At 49.2% G+C, this 19,478-nt stretch overlaps 1 protein-coding gene across 1 annotated transcript in view; it reads left to right on the top strand.

Annotated features, from left to right (window-relative positions):
• BNC1 (basonuclin zinc finger protein 1) overlaps positions 1 to 17,671 on the top strand; it is a 32,398-nt gene extending 14,727 nt beyond the window's left edge. The window contains exons 2-5 of the mRNA XM_066355359.1: positions 1,143 to 1,242; positions 2,223 to 2,458; positions 5,213 to 7,077; positions 15,450 to 17,671. Of these exons, the coding sequence (XP_066211456.1) occupies positions 1,143 to 1,242; positions 2,223 to 2,458; positions 5,213 to 7,077; positions 15,450 to 16,134 (2,886 nt within the window). The 3' untranslated portion in view covers positions 16,135 to 17,671. The remainder of the gene's footprint in view (positions 1 to 1,142; positions 1,243 to 2,222; positions 2,459 to 5,212; positions 7,078 to 15,449) is intronic.
• The last annotated feature ends 1,807 nt before the right edge of the window (positions 17,672 to 19,478 follow it).

Below are 19,478 nucleotides of genomic sequence, written 5' to 3'. Positions count from 1 at the left end.
ACATGTTTTCATTTGTCTTGGGCACATACCTAGGGGTGAAGTTGCTGGATCGTGTGGTTTTTGTAAATTTCTGCCCGGCTGTTTCCAAAATGTCTTCACCCTTTGCAGTCCTACCAGCAACTGCTTTTTAAGTGAAGACTAGTTGTAGACTCCTTACATTGAGTTTCCCAAGTCCTAGGCCAGATTTCCCCTTCCTGTCCCCACACAAGGCCACATAGTCCCTTAATTGGCAGATGGAGGTTTAAACCCTTAATTGTGGGGCTTTTCCATCCCCCCTCTAAACACACACTCTCTCTCTCTCTCTCTCTCTCTCTCTCTCTCTCTCTTCCCAGTTTCAAGGCTCTCTTGAATCACATAGATCCTACCCAGCAACTCTTCCTGGGAACCTCTCTGTCCCAGCTCCCGTGAGACCTTTTTCTCTTTAATAATAGATTACATTCTGCAGGCCTCTATCCCCTTTTGAGGAATTCATCTTAAAAATATATGTGAAGCTTTGATGCTAATACTAGACTTTTGTCACATCTCTATTTTTTTTTTATTTCATCCATATGTTAGCACACTACACACCCACACAGCACATACAACACTTGAACATGCAACTGGGCATCTGTGCAGGGCTGGTCCAGCCTGTGTCTGTCTCCCTCAGTCACACAGTCCAGTGCGTGGAGTTGGGGCCATCAGCCCCTACATGTCCTCACCTCTATTTTGGTATTTGGCTTCTTCCACATCTTGATGAGTAACAAAGTCCACTTGTGGGTTGCTCTCAGTTCTGATCAATTCCCCTTTACTTGTTCAAAGGCAGTCTCTGTGTACATTTCAGCATTGCTGCTCTGGTCAGCTTAGAGATTGAGTGAAAATATGTCTCTTCACCCTTTCTCTGTCCATAATAATAACAAGCAAGGTATTTCCTTCCAAGCCATAATCTTACAAAACATTCTGATGTGTGTAGCCTAATCTCTCATGCAGAATATCTGTGTGACATATTCGCCATCTCCAGGTCCTGGGCCAGCCATGCCTCTTTCCAGGAGTTCAATATGCAGGTCCGGGCCTGGCACAGAGTGAGCATGCATTGCTTGGTGACTGTTGCTGAATGTCCCACACACTGCTAAACAGGCTAAGTTTTCCTGTGTTCTCTTCTGCAGGCTATTGGCTGTACTCTGAACTGCAGTTGCCAAAGTTTCAAACCAGGGAAAATAAACCACCGTCAGTGCGAGCAGTGCAGGCATGGATGGGTGGCCCACGGTAACTATTCTCCCCCCTCTCTTGGCTGGTAGTGGTCCCTCTAAATAACTTACATTTATTCAGGAATGGATGTAATGTCTAAGAATGACGGCGAACATTTAGTAAGTTAGTACTGTGTGCCCTGTAACAGGCTAAGCGCTTTATATAGGTTATCTCTTAAAAACTCCTAACAATAAATGTTTTGTTAGACCTATCCTCCTAAAGATGTAGGCCCTGGTGCCTCAGTGCCTTCCCTTTGATCGAACTGTTCTGTGCAGTCTAATACAATAGCTCTAGCCCAGTTAAAATGCAGACTGCTCAGTTAAGTTTGAATTTCAGATAAGCAATCATGATTTTAGCTTAAGTATATCCCTCTTGTTTGTGGTTTGTCTGAAACTTACATGCAGATCAAACTGAGCATCCTGTATTTTCATTTGTTAAACCTGACCCGACCCTAACCACGTGTGGTTACCAAGTGCTTGAAATGTGACTGCTATGACTGCAGAATTGAATTTTGATTTTCTTAATGTTAACGAATGTAAATCTAAATCTGAGTAGCCATATGAGGCTGATGTCTGTGTCATCAGACAGCGCAGATTCTGGGGGTTTCACTTGCCACGCCTGACAGCCAGAAAGCGTCAGACCAGGCTCCAGCCCAGGGCTGCCGGGTTCCCAAGGCCACGGTCGTCACTGGTGATTCCTGGTTTTCCTTTTTCCTGCTTAAGCTCCTGCCTCCTTTGTTTTACCCCTTTTTTTGCACTTCCCCTCCTTGTGGCTATTTTCCTCCTCTGGGATGCCACAGGAAAGGGAGACCAGAAGGGTCTTAGGCCCATCCACTTCATGAGTTCCCACCACAGCTGTTAAGATAATTCATCATTTGTATAGTCATGTTCTGTTCTGTGGGAACAGATCACTGAGAGTTAGCGCTAGCCTATCCTATGCAGTGTTTCTCTTGAAAGTAGAATCTTTAAAAACGCTCTTCCTTCCATTTGGTTTTCCAGCTCTGAGTAAGCTGAGGATCCCCCCCATGTATCCGACAAGCCAGGTGGAGATCGTCCAGTCCAATGTGGTGTTTGACATCAGCAGCCTCATGCTGTACGGGACCCAGGCCATCCCCGTGCGCCTGAAGATCCTCCTGGACCGGCTCTTCAGTGTGCTGAAGCAGGACGAGGTCCTCCAGATTCTCCACGCCTTGGACTGGACGCTTCAGGATTACATCCGCGGATACGTGCTGCAGGTACGGTGACCACGGCCACCCTTCTCCTCCGATGTCCTCAAATCCCCATCCATGTAACTGGTGTCACCCAGTTGCCTGCCACTGCTACAGCCGTTGTGCTTATCCTTCCTTTTATTATTTTTTCTAAAATATACCGCTCACAAAAATTAGGGGTATTTTATTGCTTTATATTCATTTTGAAATATCCCCTAGTTTTTGTGTGCAGTGTATTTTACTCAATGATTTGAAAGAGAGGGGAGAGAGAGAGAGAGAGAGAGAAATGGGGCGGGGGAATGGGAAGCATCAACTCATAGTTGCTTCTCGTATGTGCCTTGACTAGGCAAGCCCAGGGTTTCAAACCAGCGACCTCCCCATTCCAGGTTGACGCTCGATCCACTCTGCCACCACTGCTTAGGTGCTTTTTTTTAAAGATTTTATTTATATTACAGGAGAGAGAGAAAGGCGGTGGGGGAAGAGTAGGAAGCATCAACTCTAGTTGTGGCTGTTCATTATGTGCCTTGACAGGGCAAGGCTGGCATTTCAAACTGGTGACTTTAGCATTCCAGGGCAACACTTTATCCACTGCACCACCGCAGGTCAGCTACCTCTCTTTTTATAACGAGCTACAGGACAAGCCTCCTGTTTGACACCCAGAGGTTATCAAGATGTTTTCATGAGCAAAGAACACATTTCCTGATATGAATTATATCCTTTCTCTGACATATGAAACAGCTACAGCATTTTTTTTCTCTTGCCACTACACTAGAAAATGTCAGCTAACTTGGGTTAAAATTTCAGTGAAAGGAACATATGAATATATTTCTAAGACTAACATACACGTCGGTGTTAGATAGGCCGTATCTCTAACATGAACACTACTAACCATTTTTTCTCCTAGACCCTCTTCCAGGAATCTTAGGAGGTAGATAGATTATCCCCATTTTTCAGTTGAAAAACCAGAGGCTCAGAGCGCTTCTAAATCTTGCTGAAGTCACTCAATTCCCATGTGGCAAACCGTGAATTTGAACCTGCAACTTTCTGAATTTAAAGGTTGTAGTCTTCCTCTGGAAATGCTTTTGCTCCTCTCGCATGTAGGACCCCAGCAAGCTTAGAAATAACGTTTTATGTAGAATAGCATTATGATCTTACATTATGACATAGATCAATATTTAATGATCCTAATAATCTTGCTTTCTAGTGTTGGGATTAAAAATATGGAATCAATTACCTTGAACCTCCAGTGCATGAAAAATTTATGATGTTACATTCCTCATCATCTTCAAAACTCTTACATGCACTGTGAAAAATCTCAGTAGGCCATCAAATACATGCTCTGTGATAAAATATTTATTGTAGTTTTGGGAAAAGTTAGGCCTTGCTAGAGTTTGAAAGATCTCCACCACTCCAGTGTAATTACGGCTCTGCTTGAACACGGGCCGTAGATCAATACAGGTTCATTTGTTTTCCGATGGTAGTTGCTTGGGAAGATTATTAAAATTCAGTGAATAAATAAATAAGTACTCGAGCTATATCTGTAGGTCTGATTGCTTCATCTAGAGTCTCTAAATAAAGTTACTGTTGTTCAAAAGATACATATTTTAATTTTTGTGGGGAGGATTATTCTGCCTAATGCAGGATGTCCAGTTCGTTTGAAATAAGATGGGAAATAATCACCGTTTCCCTGAGGCATGACTAATATAATTTTATGTCTCCCTTTTGGGCTGCTCCTTAGGTTTGTGCATATATTTTCTTTTACTTTTTCTCTCTTTTTTATTAAGTAAGAGCAGGGGAAGCAGAGAGACAGACTCCCTCATACTCCCCGACCGGGATCCACCTGGCAACCCACATCCAGGACTCACGCTCTGCCCATCTGGGGCCATACTCGTAACCAAACTATTTTTAGCACCTGAAGTGGAGACTTCACAAAGCCATCCTCAGTGTCTGGGGCCAAGTCGCTTGAGCTAATTGAGCCACGGCTGTGGAAGGTGGGGAGAGAGATAGAGAGGAAGAGGGGGAGGGGTGGAGAAGCAGATGGGCGCTTCTCTTGTGTGCCCTGACCAGGAATCGAACCCGGTACATCCACACACTGGGCCAACACTCTACCACTACTGAGCCAACTGGCCAGGGCCTGTGCATATATTTTCCGCACTGAGTTCCTGGCCTGGGAGAGTGGTGTGGATGGGGGCTGAACTCAAGCCCCCTGATCATCCAGAAGGGGTGTCATGTTCTAATATGCACAGAGGCGCCCCGTGGTGGTACCAGCGGAGGTGTGACCAGGTGGCTCCTTTCTTTTTTTTTTTTTTTTCTTTTTTTTTTGTATTTTTCTGAAGCTCGAAATGGGGAAAGACAGTCAGACAGACTCCCGCATGCGCCCGACCAGGATCTACCCGGCACGCCCACCAGGGGCGACGCTCTGCCCACCAGGAGGCGATGCTCTGCCCCTCTGGGGCGTTGCTCTGCCATGACCAGAGCCACTCTAGCGCCTGGGGCAACGGCCAAGGAGCCATCCCCAGCGCCCGGGCCATCTTTGCTCCAATGGAGCCTTGGCTGCAGGAGGGGAAGAGAGAGACAGAGAGGAAGGAGGGGGGGGGGGGTAGAGAAGCAAATGGGCGCTTCTCCTATGTGCCCTGGCCGGGAATCAAACCCGGGTCCCCCGCACGCCAGGCCGACGCTCTACTGCTGAGCCAACCGGCCAGGGCCAGGTGGCTCCTTTCTTGGGGTAAAGGGTAAGGAGTGGGAAATTAACTGCACTTTTAAATTCTGGTTTGGGTGTAGGACGCGTCGGGAAAGGTGTTGGATCATTGGAGCATCATGACCAGCGAGGAGGAGGTTGCCACCTTGCAGCAGTTCCTCCGTTTTGGGGAGACCAAGTCCATAGTTGAGCTCATGGCCATTCAAGAGAAGGAAGAACAGTCCATTGTCCTCCCACCTTCCACAGCGAACGTGGACATCCGGGCTTTCATCGAGAGCTACAGCCACCGGGGCCCCAGCCTCCCCACTCCCGTGGACAAAGGGAGCCCCAGCAGTGTGCACCCCTTCGAGAACCTCATAAACAACATGACTTTCATGCTGCCTTTCCAGTTCTTCAACCCCGTGCCTCCCGCGCTGGTAGGCTCGCTGCCCGAGCAGTACGTGCTGGAGCAGGGTCGGGACCAGAGTCCGGACCTCAGGCAGGAAATCCACGGCCCCTTCCCCGACGGCGGCTTCCTGACCTCCAGCTCCACACCGTTTCAGGCAGAGAAAGAGCAGTGTCTAAGCTGCCCCGATGCCATCGCTAACAAGGAAGACAACGCCCATTTAAGTGACTCCAGCTCCTACAACATCGTCACGAAGCTGGAAAGGACACAGTTGTCCCCCGAAGCCAAAGCGAAGCCCGAGAGGAACAGCTTTGGTACGAAGAAGGGCCGGGTGTTCTGCACCGCCTGCGAGAAGACCTTCTATGACAAGGGCACCCTCAAGATCCACTACAACGCCGTCCACCTGAAGATCAAGCACAAGTGCACCATCGAGGGCTGTAACATGGTCTTCAGCTCCCTGCGGAGCCGGAACCGCCACAGCGCCAACCCCAACCCCCGGCTGCACATGCCAATGAACAGGAACAACAGGGACAAGGACCTCCGGAACAGCCTGAGCCTGGCCGCCTCTGAGACCTACAAGTGCGCCGGCTTCGCAGTGACATCTCCAGACTCGAGGCCTCTCGCCGGCTGCCCTGGTTCAGGCGAGGATTCCAGGGGCCAGTCAGCCTTCCCGAGCAGTGGACAGAACGGTGTGCTTTTTCCCAACCTAAAGACAGTGCAGCCGGTCCTTCCTTTCTACCGCAGTCCGGCCACGCCCGCTGAGCTGGCGAACACACCCGGCATGCTGCCTTCCCTCCCCTTGTTGTCTTCCTCGATCTCAGAACAGCTGGTTTCCAATGACATGCCGTTCGATGCCGTTCCCAAGAAGAAATCACGGAAGTCCAGCATGCCTATCAAAATAGAGAAGGAAGCTGTGGAGATAGCTGACGAGAGGAGGCACGCGCTCAGCTCGGACGAAGACGTGCCACTGCAGGTGGTCAGTGAAGAGGAGCCCGAGGCCTGCAGCCCTCAGTCCGACGGGGCGCTGGAGGAGCAGCACATGCCAGTGGCATGCTTAGGGAAGGTTCTTCCTGAAGGGCAGAGGGCCTGCCACCTCCAGTCAGTGATCGAGCCCAGGGGAGCCCTTCGCGGAACCCCTGAGCAGGCCACGCTCAACTTGGAGAGGGAGATGGAGCAGAAGCCAGCGCTGACCATGGTGCCAAGGGAGGTGGAGGACGGTGGCCAGGAGCTGCACCTGCCACCTGGGATGGAGCCCTGTGTTCCATTCAGAGACTACGTCAGACTGCAGCAGCGCCTGCTGGCTGGGGGGCTCTTCAACACGTTGTCCACCAGAGCAATGGCTTTTCCTTGCTTCGAAGAGTCTAAAGACCTGGAGCACATGGGTCAGCATGCGTTGGTGAGGCAGAAGGAGGAAAGCCGCCACCAGTGTGACATCTGTCAAAAGACCTTCAAGAATGCTTGCGGTGTAAAAATGCACCACAAGAACATGCACGCCAAGGAGACCCACGTGTGCACAGTGGAAGGCTGCAAAGCCACCTTCCCTTCCCGCAGGAGCAGGGACAGGTAAGGCGCCTGTTGGCAACTGTGTGCCCTAAGGTGTTGCTTCTTAAACTTGAACCTGCATCTTAATCACTTGGAGAGTTGTAAAAGTATACTTTGGTGGCCTTGGCCAGTTGACTCAGCAGTAGAGCATCAGCCTGGCATGTGGAATTCCCGGGTTCAATTACCAGTCAGGGCACACAGGAGAAGCAACCATCTGCTTCTCCACCCCTTCTCTCTCTCTTTCTCTCTCTGTCTCTCTCTCTCTCTCTTCCTTTCTCCTCCCCCTTCCCACAGCCATGGCTCAGTTTGAGCAAGTTGGCCCCGGGTGCTGAGGATGGCTCCATGGCCTCACCTCAGGCACTGAAATAGCTTGGTTTCTGAGTAATGAAGCAGCAGTCCCAGATGGGCAGAGCACTGGCCCCAGACAGGGCTTACTGGGTGGATCCTGGTCAGGGCACATGCAAGAGTCTGTCTCTCTGTCTCTCTGCCTCCCTGCCTCCCCACCTCTCATTTAATTAAAAAAAAATTACCTCGGAGCCCTGCTCCCAGGACTTCTGTTTCAGGAGGTATGGATGGGGCCTGAGAAACTCGCTTTTCCAAGTGCCCAGGGATACAGGTTTTGCTGGGCTGGGGACCACATTTTGAGAAACACAGTCCTGTATCCATAATTTTCAACCTTTTTACACTTGGGGACCCATGAAAATAGGAGAATTAGTTCAGGAACCGTTAAGGCAGAAATCACCCTGAATTTGACTTAAGATCATTCATCTAGTAAGGTCTATAATCTTCGTTTATAAGGGTGGTTAACTCTTTTGCAGACAGCTCAAAATTTCTGGTGGACCGGTCTACAGACCGGCAGTTGAAAAACACTGTTATAGATCCACCTCCTGAATTTTCCATTCCAAAACCTAAATTCATTTGGCCACAAGACGTGACCAGAACAGATGTGAGACTATTTGTTATTGTTTAATAAACACCTTTTAAGTGGCTTTTTGTATCTATTCAGTGCAGAAATATGAATGGATTTATTAAGAGGGCATCAGTATGCTATTACAGTATATGCATCGTTCTGCTTTTTCAAACGTTTGAGAAATGCTGGATTCAGAGACACGTCTGGCCCCAGCGGTTTGGCATAAGGAGTCTTGAACTAGTCCTCATATTAGATGAAGAAGGAGGGCGCTTATAAAATGGTCCTTGTAGCTTCCTATAACTTGTCTAATTTTCATTTTATAACATGAAGTCCATTGAATGGAACATTTTCTCTGATTTCTAGTAACCCAGCTATTCAGTCCCTCGCCGTATCGCAGTTTACTTTTCATGGTCTCACTGAATTGCGGATCTTTAAATTGTATATATCTAATTTTGTATCACGGATTTTTTACTATATTGCGGGATTTTGCAGTATATAGGTATTTTTATATGTTCTTTAAAATTATATAGGTTTAAGAGTGTAGAAAGTGTTTAAGAGCATAGGAAGTGTTTATAAGAGTGTGGGAAAGGTTAATAACAGTGTGGGAAAGGTTTATAAGAGTATGGGGAGGATTTATAAAGCCTTAAAATATATATAAGTAATAAAATAAATATAAGGTCACTACTTTGCAGATTTTTGCCTATCACAGGGGGATTCTGGAACCTAACCCCTGCGATAGATGAGGGACCGCTGTATTTGAAAGGAGTAACTGCTTGATTAAAGATTTTTAAAATAGTGAGCTATCAGAGAATAAAGACACTTAGCAGGTTATTGCAGAGAGGTTGGGATGAAAGATGAGAAGTCGGCCTGACCAGGCAGTGGCGCAGTGGCTAGAGCATTGGACTGGGACGCAGAGGACCCAGCTTCGAAACCCTGTGGTCACCAGCTTGAGCACAGGCTTGTCTGGTTTGAACAAGGCTCACCAGCTTGAGCATGGAGTCACTGGCTTTTGCTTGGGATCATAGACATGACCCCATGGTTGCTGGCTTGAGCCCAAAGGCCGCTGGCTTAAAGACCAAGGTCGCTGGCTTGAGCAAGAGGTCACTCACTCTGCTGTAGCCCCCTGCCCCATCAAGGCACACATGAGAAAACAATCAACGAACAACTAAGGTGCCTTACAAAGAATTAACACTTCTCATCTCTCTCCTGTCTATCTGTTTCTGTCTGTCCCTCTCTCTGTCTCTGTCACACAAAAAAAGATGAGAAGTTGATCACTGCTGGGTGTTCATCACACTCAGAGTCAAACCTTTTACAAAGTGCCAGGGTACAAATCGTGTCTCATCACTCCAGGACATAGCACTGGCATTATCATCTTGAGTATGCTTTTATTCATGAACTTGAGTCATGTGATCCCTCTTCAGGTCACCTGGCTCCTCAGCCTGTAAAGGGAGGAACCTACCAGCAGAAGACCCCAGTAGGCTGTCAGGAAAGGACCAGTTCTCTGATGAAATGCAATCTGATTAATGCTAAACATGGTTTGCAAAAGATTAAAATGTTATATTTTTTTACCCTGGCTAGTTAGTTCAGTCAGTTAAAAGCCTAGTCCTGAAATGACAAGGTTGCGGGTTCGATGCCCAGTCAGGGCACACACGGGAAGCGACCAAAGAATACACGACCAAATGGGACAGTAAACAAATGCTTCCCTTCCACCTGCCTTCTCTCTCCCTTCCTCTCTCTCCCTTCCTCTCTCTCCCTTCCCTTCCTTTCTCTCCCTTCCTCTCTCTCCCTTCCTCCCTCTCCCTTCCTCCCTCTCCCTTCCTCCCTCTCCCTTCCTCCCTCTCCCTTCCTCCCTCTCCTTTCCTCTCTCTCCCTTCCTCTCTCTCCTTTCCTCTCTCTCCCTTCTTCCCTTTCCCTTCCTCTCTCTCCCTTCCTCTTTCTCTCTCTTCCTTCCTCTCTCTGTCTGTATCAGTATATTAAAAGTTAAGCTCTGGTTGGGTAGCTCTAGAGCGTCATCCTGGGGCATGCCAGTTAGATTCCCTGGTCAGGGCACATACAGGAACAGCTCGATGTGTGTGTGTGTGTCTTTCCTTGCTTCTCTTAAAAAAAAAAAAAGTTAGGCCCTGGCTGGTTGGCTCAGTGGTAGAGCGTCGGCCTGGCGTGCAGAAGTCCCAGGTTCGATTCCCGGCCAGGGCACACAGGAGAAGCGCCCATCTGCTTCTCCACCCCTCCCCCCCTCCTTCCTCTCTGTCTCTCTCTTCCCCTCCCGCAGCCGAGGCTCCACTGGAGCAAAGATGGCCCGGGCGCTGGGGATGGCTCCTCGGCCTCTGCCCCAGGCGCTAGAGTGGCTCTGGTCGCAACAGAGCGACCCCCCAGAGGGGCAGAGCATCACCCCCTGGTGGGCAGAGCGTCGCCCCCTGGTGGGCATGCCGGGTGGATCCCAGTCGGGCGCATGTGGGAGTCTGTCTGACTGTCTCTCCCCGTTTCCGGCTTCAGAAAAAAAAAAAAAGTTACATGTGCTCAAACAAGCTTGATTTGGGGCAGTTCAACACCACCACTACCTTAGTTTAGTCCAAATTGTAAGGCCTGATTTATTAAGAGGGTGAAATGCACAGGCTCCCACACTCATCCCTGGACAGGGCTCACAAAGACACATGTGGAGGATAGAGCACAGGTGATATTAGTTAAAATGCCTGTTTCTGTGGCTGGGCTGTTGGACCAAACTACCTGGATGCCCTAGTTATTTAGTGACCTGATCTTCCCCGTCCATCCTCCAAGAGGAGTGTCTCTGTCCATGGATAAGCTGCTACTGTGAAAAAGAGAGAGTTACTGTGCCTATTGATGATACTGTTCTGACCTATGATGTCTGCTGAACTAGGAGTTATACTGAATTTCAGGTGTTTTCTATTTCTTTTTTTCGTATGTTTAATATATTCTGACTTTCTGACCTACTTGGACAGACAAGTGTCCTCCCCCCAGCACAGGAAGACAGCTTGCATTCTAAAGTTAAAGGACTAATTCTAGTAGCCTAGGAGACAGCATGCATCCTACCTAGAATCTGTGACTCTAATGGCACCACTTTAACTAGGACTTTGTGGGTGGGCCCAGGTCCACCACCATTTCTGAGTCAGAAGTGAGGAAGGACTGTGTTGCTGTGAGGTGACTGTCTTCCCCTCTTCAAGAGGCTCTGCTGCCAGCAGCACCCGCTGGGCCCGTCAGGAAGCGACTGGGGCAGCACCCTGGGTGCTTCCTTAGCGTCAGCAGGTACTGAAGAGCCTTCTATGTTAGATGCTGTGAACATGTCCTGCCCATGAAGGCCAGTCATGGGGATAGACCAGTAAACAGGGGATTACAGTTGATGTGGTGGCTGCTACAGTGGGAGAACATAGGCCACTGTGGGCACATGGGAGGGTGCACCAAGCTCTTGGAGAAGTTAGGGAAGGCTTCCCAGAAGAAGGGGTATGACTAAACCAGCAGCTCTCAAAAGTTTGGTCTCACAGTCCCTTTACAACTTCTTAAAAGCTCAGGACCCTTAAGAGTTTTTTTTCTCTTTGGTTTTATATCTTTCAAGATTAACTATATTAGGCCCTGACCAGTTAGCTCAGTATGTTAGAGTGTCGTCCTGAGATGCTAAGGTTGCAGGTTCAATTCCCGGTCAGGGCCCATACAGGAAATAACCAAAGAATGCACAACTAAGTGGAGCAAATGAATTCGAATTCTCTGTCTCTCTCCCTCTCCCTCCCTCTCACCCTTCCTCTCTGTCTCTCTAAAATCAAGCAAAAAAAAATGTTACTGTATTAGAAATTAAAACTGCAAAAAGTAATTTTACATCACTTAAAATAATATTATATGTTAACAGAAATAACATTTTAATGAAAAATAACCACATTTTCCAAAACAAAAACTTGGTGACATGAGTGACTTTGTTTTCAGAAACGTCTTTAATGTCCGACTTAGTAGAAGGCAGCTAGGTTCTCACTGTCAGCTTATGCATTCAACCAGTGGCAGTGTCACCTGTCACTCGGCCTCTGGAAAACTGTTCGGTACACACATGAGAGAATGAGGCTTAAAAAGGCAAATAATGTCTTAGAATCATTATGAAATGAGTTTTCACTTCAGGGACCCTTTGAAAGGGTCTCAGGGACCACTAGGGGTGGCAGACCACACTTTGAGAACCATGGATCTCAACTCATCTGAGTGGTCAGAAACAGGAGTGGGGGAGGCGGGGGGGGGGGGGATACAGCCCTGGGCAGTGAGCATGGCGCCACCAAAGTCAAAAGCCAGACATGATGCACAGAGAGTTTCTGTAGTTATGGTCATCATTGGTTTTAGGGGACATGGTACCTCGGAAATGCATCTAACTCTCTAAGGCAGGCATCCCCAAACTACGGCCCGCGGGCCGCATGAGGCCCCCTGAGGCCATTTATCCAGCCCCCCGCCGCACTTCCGGAAGGGGCACCTCTTTCATTGGTGGTCAGTGAGAGGAGCACTGTATGTGGCGGCCCTCCAACGGTCTGAGGGACAGTGAACTGGCCCTCTGTGTAAAAAGTTTGGGGACCCCTGCTCTAAGGCTTAAGGAGAATGTTAGAGGAGCCTACAAGTTGGCTCTTGGCATTCATGGGACTCTCAGGAGCTGAGCATGGGGCCCAGAGCTGGGCTTTGTCACAATAGAACCTTTCTGTACAAGGGGCCAGTGTCTGGGTTTTTGGTTTTTTTAACCACTTGTATGTACTGGAACCTGTACGTCAGCTTCACGTCTGTCTGGTTTTCTGCTGACACATTCCTGCCCCTTCAACCCAGAGCGCTGACATAATCACAGGTCAGAGTTGTAGTTAAGAAGAGCGGCTTGCAAAGTGGGTGATCTGGGAATATAATTCTGATGATGTCCAGAAAAAGAATGTATGAGGGGACAGAACAGAGAATTGAATAGTCGATTCTAAATAGGATTAGACCTTCTCCCCTCCTCATGTGTCTTTGAAGACTTAGAAGAGAAAATACAGTTCTTTTTTTTATTTAAAATTTTTATTTTTAATTTATTGTGTTGACATGGTTTCAAGTGTCCCACTCAATATAACACCCTCTCTACCCACATTGTGCCCCCCATGCCCCATGTAAAGTCTCCCTCCACCTCCACCTCTCTGCTCTTTGCCCTAATCCTTATTTATTTTGAAGGTGGTGTTCCCAGGTTGACCCTGGCATGCATTCTGAGCTGTGCTTAGGGAGAATTTTCCCTGTTCAGAGTCATTCTTCCTTCAGCTTTAAGATTGTAGCCCTTGGTAAGGGCCGTGTTTGCTAGTCAGGTTAGCAGGGGATCTCTGAGCAAGGCCAACACTGATTGACAAGTTACATCCAAATGATATCGTGTGAGTCAAAGAAATGTGTCATAATGGATACTCACTGTCTGCGCTTCAGGAGTAATCACCAGGTGGGAGGTTGGTGATTGGTGGTGTACCTACAGTGCTGCATTTGCAAAACCCCCGTCTGGTATCCAGTGAAACATTGCAAATGTGAACTGAAGTTAGTGTGTGCTGTCTGTCTGTCTGTCTGTCTGTCTCTCTCTCTCTCTCTCTCTCACACACACACACACACCCTACTATTTCTAGCCAATCAGATTTTCATATCTGTAGAACTTCTTGGGCAATATGTATGCAAATGCTTTAGACCAGGGGTCTTAAACTCGCGGCCCACCGAACAATTTTGTGCGGCCCGGTGGATTAGTCTGCGGGCCGCACAAAATTGTTCGAGTTTGAGACCCCTGCTTTAGACCCTAATGCAAGACATATAGAAATTTTCTTTTTATTAGATGAAAGGAAGGGAGACAGACAGACTTCCACCTGTGCTCTGACTGGAATCTACCTGGCAACCTCATCTAGGTCTAATGCTTGAATCAGCTGAGCTATTCTAGCACCTGAGGCTGATGTGCTCCAACAGAGCCATCCTCAGTGCTCGGGGTTACAATCAAACCAATCGAGCCACTGGCTGCTGGAGGAGAGAGAGAGACAAGGGGGAGAGGGAGGCAGGGAGAAGCAGATGGTTGCTTCTCCTATGTGCCCTGACCAGGAATCGAGTCTGCGATGTCCGTATGCTGGGCAGATGCTCTATCTACTAAGCTACTGGCCAGGGCACACATAGGAGATTAAAAATTTTCTAATAGCCACATTAAAATGGTAAAAAAGAAACAGGTGAAGTAAGTTTTAATAACATTTTTTTTTTTTTCATTTTTCTGAAGCCGGAAACAGGGAGAGACAGTCAGACAGACTCCCACATGCGCCCGACCGGGATCCACCCGGCACGCCCACCAGGGGCGATGCTCTGCCCACCAGGGGGCGATGCTCTGCCCATCCTGGGCGTCGCCATGTCGTAACCAGAGCCACTCTAGCGCCTGGGGCAGAGGCCACAGAGCCATCCCCAGCGCCCGGGCCATCTTTGCTCCAATGGAGCCTTGGCTGCGGGAGGGGAAGAGAGAGACAGAGAGGGAAAGCGCGGCGAAGGGGTGGAGAAGCAAATGGGCGCTTCTCCTGTGTGCCCTGGCCGGGAATCGAACCCGGGTCCTCCGCACGCTAGGCTGACACTCTACCGCTGAGCCAACTGGCCAGGGCTTAATAACATTTTATTTCATCAGTTTATCCAAAATACTATCATTTCAGTATATGACACAGCTACATTTGAGGTCCTCGGCCACCTATGAGTGCAGCTGTAGAAGATTACATTTCCTGGTTCCACTGAGAAAAAGCCCTCCACTTAGTTCCCTGTCATTTGTGACCAGTTAGTTGCTGGGAGCCCCTGGTTGCAGGGTCCTGGTCAAATTGACCTGATTGAAATAGTCTAGCTATTCTCTTTATTTTTGTTTTTTTGTTTTTTGTATTTTTCTGAAGCTGGAAACGAGGAGAGACAGTCAGACAGACTCCCGCATGCGCCCGACCGGGATCCACCTGGCACGCCCACCAGGTGCGATGCTCTGCCCCTCCGGGGCGTCTCTCTGCTGCAACCAGAGCCACTCTAGCACCTGGGGCAAAGGCCAAGGAGCCATCCCCAATGCCCGGGCCATCTTTGCTCCAATGGAGCTTTGGCTGCAGGAGGGGAAGAGAGAGACAGAGAGGAAGGAGAGGGGGAGGGGTGAAGAAGCAGATGGGCGCTTCTCCTGTGTGCCCTGGCCGGGAATCGAACCCGGGACCTCTGCACGCCAGGCTGACGTAGCTATTCTCTTTAGATGAAAGTCCAGGAAGTTAACATGTTCATCAGATGGTGGAAACTGAAGAGAACAACAGTCTCCAGACTGTTGACTTCCCGTGAATGCTAATTTCTGACCAGCAGTGAACAGCAGTGGGCCAGTGTCCACTAAACACGCGTTACATCCCACACCCACTTATCACTTCTTATATGCCACAGATCTTTTCTAGTATCTATCTACTGTCTCCACTCAGAATGATGACTGTTTTTAAAACATCAGCCCAACCTGTTGCTAATCATCTTCTCACTCTCGTAGACACAGTTCAAACCTAAACCTTCATCAGAAAGTACTGACCCAAGAAGCACTGGAGAGCGGCGAGGACCATTTCCGCACAGCCTACCTGCTGAAAGATGTGGACAAAGAGGCCTTCCAGGAGGTGGCCTTCCCGCAGCCGGCCCCCCACCCGTCCGTCATCTTCAAGGGAACCAGTCGGATGGGCAGCCTGGTTTACCCGATGACCCAGGTCCACAGTGCCAGCTTGGAGAGCTACCACTCCGGCCTGCCGGGCGAAGGCACCATCCTGGATCTGAGCACTACCTCGAGCATGAAGTCGGAGAGCAGCAGCCACTCCTCCTGGGACTCGGACGGGGCCAGCGAGGAGGGCACCGTGCTCACAGAGGACAGCGACGGGAACTGCGACGGGCCGAGCCTTGTCCCCGGGGAAGACGAATACCCCATCTGTGTCCTGATGGAGAAGGCCGACCAGAGCCTCGCCAGCCTGCCTTCTGGGTTGCCCATCACATGTCATCTCTGCCAAAAGACGTACAGTAACAAAGGGACCTTCAGGGCCCACTACAAGACGGTGCACCTGCGCCAGCTGCACAAGTGCAAAGTTCCCGGCTGCAATACCATGTTCTCGTCCGTCCGCAGCCGCAACAGGCACAGCCAGAACCCCAACCTGCACAAGAGCCTGGTCTCCTCTCCGGCTCACCTCCAGTGACGAGGCTGGAGGGGCGTTTGTCGGGGTTCAGGAATAAGGTGGTCCAAGGATACGTTTCTAACTTGAATGCCCCTCGGGACGAGCCAGGCCAGAGGCATTTGCGTTGACTTTCTGTCTTCTCCAGCAGGAGGAAGGACGGACAGGCCCTGTGAGAAGCTGACGTGGGGCCAGCCTTTCCCATTAGTTTTTTACTGACATAATGAAAACATGCAGAAACACGGTTTCTCCCAGATTTGTTTACACATTCTCTGGGAGAGCTCCAGGTCTGCAGATTGACAACAGGGGCCCGGGCCTGGGGGCGGCTTAGAGTGAGGCTCGAGGATTAGGGGTCAGCGGAGGGTCCTGGGGAGGCAGGCTGTCACCACCGGTGAGGGAGCCAGTCCTAGAGATCACAGTTTTTGGTTCCTGCTTTCATGAGTCTGAAATCTAGCCTTCAGTTTGGGAACATGACTTTTGGAGACAACCCCTCCGTTTGGAGTGGAAAATTACTTTTGTTCCCCGTCCCCCACATGAAGGTCTCTTACTCCAGGGAACTCTCAGAGGGGGGCAGGTTGGCCCCTAACACACAGGAGCACAAATGTCACCAAGCACGTTAGTTCTCGTTCTATAACACATCTGGGGGTGGGGGGGGGGGGTGGCTGTGCACTTAAAAATAGTAGTCTTCAATTTAATTTAAAATAATTTTGATCATATTTAATTTGCATTTGTATTATGTGAGTATTTGGGGTGAGTACAGACATGTGTGACCGCTGGGTCTTGTTTGAAAGCAGAACGAGTGACGACCTCAACTTTAAAACCACTGCCCGTTTGAACGTCAAGTTCAGAGCCTGGTCCAGGCGATCCCTTGCAGAACGAATGCGGGCGTGGCTCTGGAGGGACCGCTTGTACATATTTGGCCCAGGCATTGAGAGAATTGTGGTTCTGATGGTTGTTGCGCATAATCAATATCACTGGACCCCCTCATTGGTAACCTTTATGAACGTGTAAGGTTAGGGTGAACTTCTGGATGTACATGGTAGAGAGAAACGGACACTGTTGCCATACTATATATCTTAATATTTAACTTATTCTGAAATACAGTCCCCATTGTTGTGCACATTTGTGCTGTTGGAGAAAGGAAGCTTTGGCCCTGTGGGATAAGGCCATCTCCTGAGGTTTGGCCTTTATGACGATCTAAAAGCCCGTGGTAGGGAGAAAGAAATTGATTTCATAATTAAGACTTCATGTTAACTATCTTTTAAAAGTTTTAGTTGGTTTAAATAATGAAAAACATCCTCAAAGAGAATTGGGGTTTGTAAGAGAGAGTGTTCCTACGGCCGAAAAGTGAGAGAAGCCGACAACCTGTTACTGATTATTTCAACATTTTTAAAAACGTAAATGTGACAACATAAAATTTGTTTCTGCTTAAAGTGAGATGTATCATTCATCTGTTTTGTTACCTAGCTATTCGATATTCCAGTTTCCTCAGAGTGGAAAAAAATGTTTGTATACAAATGAGTTTTCTATGATTTAATTAAAATATATGGCATATCTTTTGTTTCAGAAGGCAAACTTTTTGTAAGATTGATTTTGTCCCAGGGACTGCTCATTGTGAGTGCTTCTGGTCGCATGTGCGCGCGTGTGCGCGCGCGCGCACACACACACACACACACACACACACACACACACACTGAATCTTACAAAGCTGTAAACCCCGGGGCTGGAGGACTAGGCGAGGATCAGTTGCTGCGGCCACCTCAAGATGGAAACTGCAGCAGTCCATGAGGCCCAAAGGAATGGAGTGGTTACTTCCCTGGGAAGAGGGGCTAAGTATTGATTTGTTATCAAAATTAAGTGACTTTCAAAAAATACTGTGCTGCCCTGGCCGGTTGGCTCAGCGGTAGAGCGTCGGCCTAGCGTGCGGAGGACCCGGGTTCGATTCCCGGCCAGGGCACACAGGAGAAGCGCCCATTTGCTTCTCCATCCCTCCGCCGCGCTTTCCTCTCTGTCTCTCTCTTCCCCTCCCGCAGCCAAGGCTCCATTGGAGCAAAGATGGCCCGGGCGCTGGGGATGGCTCTGTGGCCTCTGCCTCAGGCGCTAGAGTGGCTCTGGTCGCAACATGGCGACACCCAGGATGGGCAGAGCATCGCCCCCTGGTGGGCAGAGCGTCGCCCCCTGGTGGGCGTGCTGGGTGGATCCCAGTCGGGCACATGCAGGAGTCTGTCTCACTGTCTCTCCCTGTTTCCAGCTTCAGAAAAATGGAAAAGAAAAAAAAAAAAAAGAAAGAAAGAACAAAAAATACTGTGCTATCAAAGTAAGTCTCACAGCCAGTGTTCAAAACAGAATACAATGAAAGGCTTAAGCCTCTTTTTTCATTCTTAAAATTTTTTTTTTAAAGTGAGGGGAGGGGAGATAGACTCCTGCTTGCACCCTGACCGGGATCCACCTGGCCACACCTGTCTGGGGCCATGCTCACACCCAAGGTGGAGGCTCCAGGGAGCCATCCTCGGCTCCTCAGACCAATGTGCTTGAACCAATGGAGCCTTGGATGCAGGAGGGGGAGAGAGAGATTGAGATAAAGGAGAGGGGCAAGGATGGAGAAGCAGATGGGTGCTGCTTCTGTGTGCCCTGACCGGGAATCGAACCTGGGATTTCCACACACTAAAAAGACACTCTACCACTGAGCAAACTGGCCAGGGCCCTTACAGTTTTTTAAAAGTAAGTTTTTGAACTTTTTTAACCTCACTACCCTTATTTTCTACCCTTCCACTGTATAGATAAAAGCATGGCCACATCTACCCAGCCAGGTCCCCTCTGAGGTGATGATCATGTGTGTGCTTGTCTCACTGAAAGAAAAGTCATTGGGGAAACTTTCTCATCTCACAGCACCTGTACTGCTGACCCTACTCTAGGCCCCGTCATCTCTCACCTGGAGGCCTGCGGTGGCCTCCTGACCGGTCTGTTGCATCCTCCTCCCTTCCTACAGCAGCCAGAATGGTCCTTCCTAGAGTAAATCAGGTCACATACTGCTCCCATCTCAAACTGTGCAGTGGCTTCCCTTAACAGCATGAAATCCAGAGCCCCGCCACCCCTGCCAGGGCCTGCGAGGCCCTGAAACCTCTTCTGACCCGCTCCTTCTCCATCCCCTCTCCCTGTTACAACCTTTGTCAGCTTTCTCTCCTTCCTGACAATAGCTCTCCCATCTCTCCTCTTTGCGAGGTTCTACTGCATCGACCCATACTCCCAGGAGCTGTCCTCATTTCCTGCCCTCAGAGGATTGGGTGGGAACTCCTTCAGCCTCTCCCCTGTGGGCCACCCACCCCCATCCATCTGTCTGTATTCATACCCACTGCCATGTGGTCACA

Source organism: Saccopteryx leptura, chromosome 13 (genome assembly GCF_036850995.1).
Source record: "Saccopteryx leptura isolate mSacLep1 chromosome 13, mSacLep1_pri_phased_curated, whole genome shotgun sequence".
Classification (NCBI taxonomy): Eukaryota; Metazoa; Chordata; class Mammalia; order Chiroptera; family Emballonuridae; genus Saccopteryx; species Saccopteryx leptura.
The sequence above is the reverse complement of the archived record's forward strand: the minus strand, read 5'-3'. Positions and strand labels throughout refer to the sequence as shown.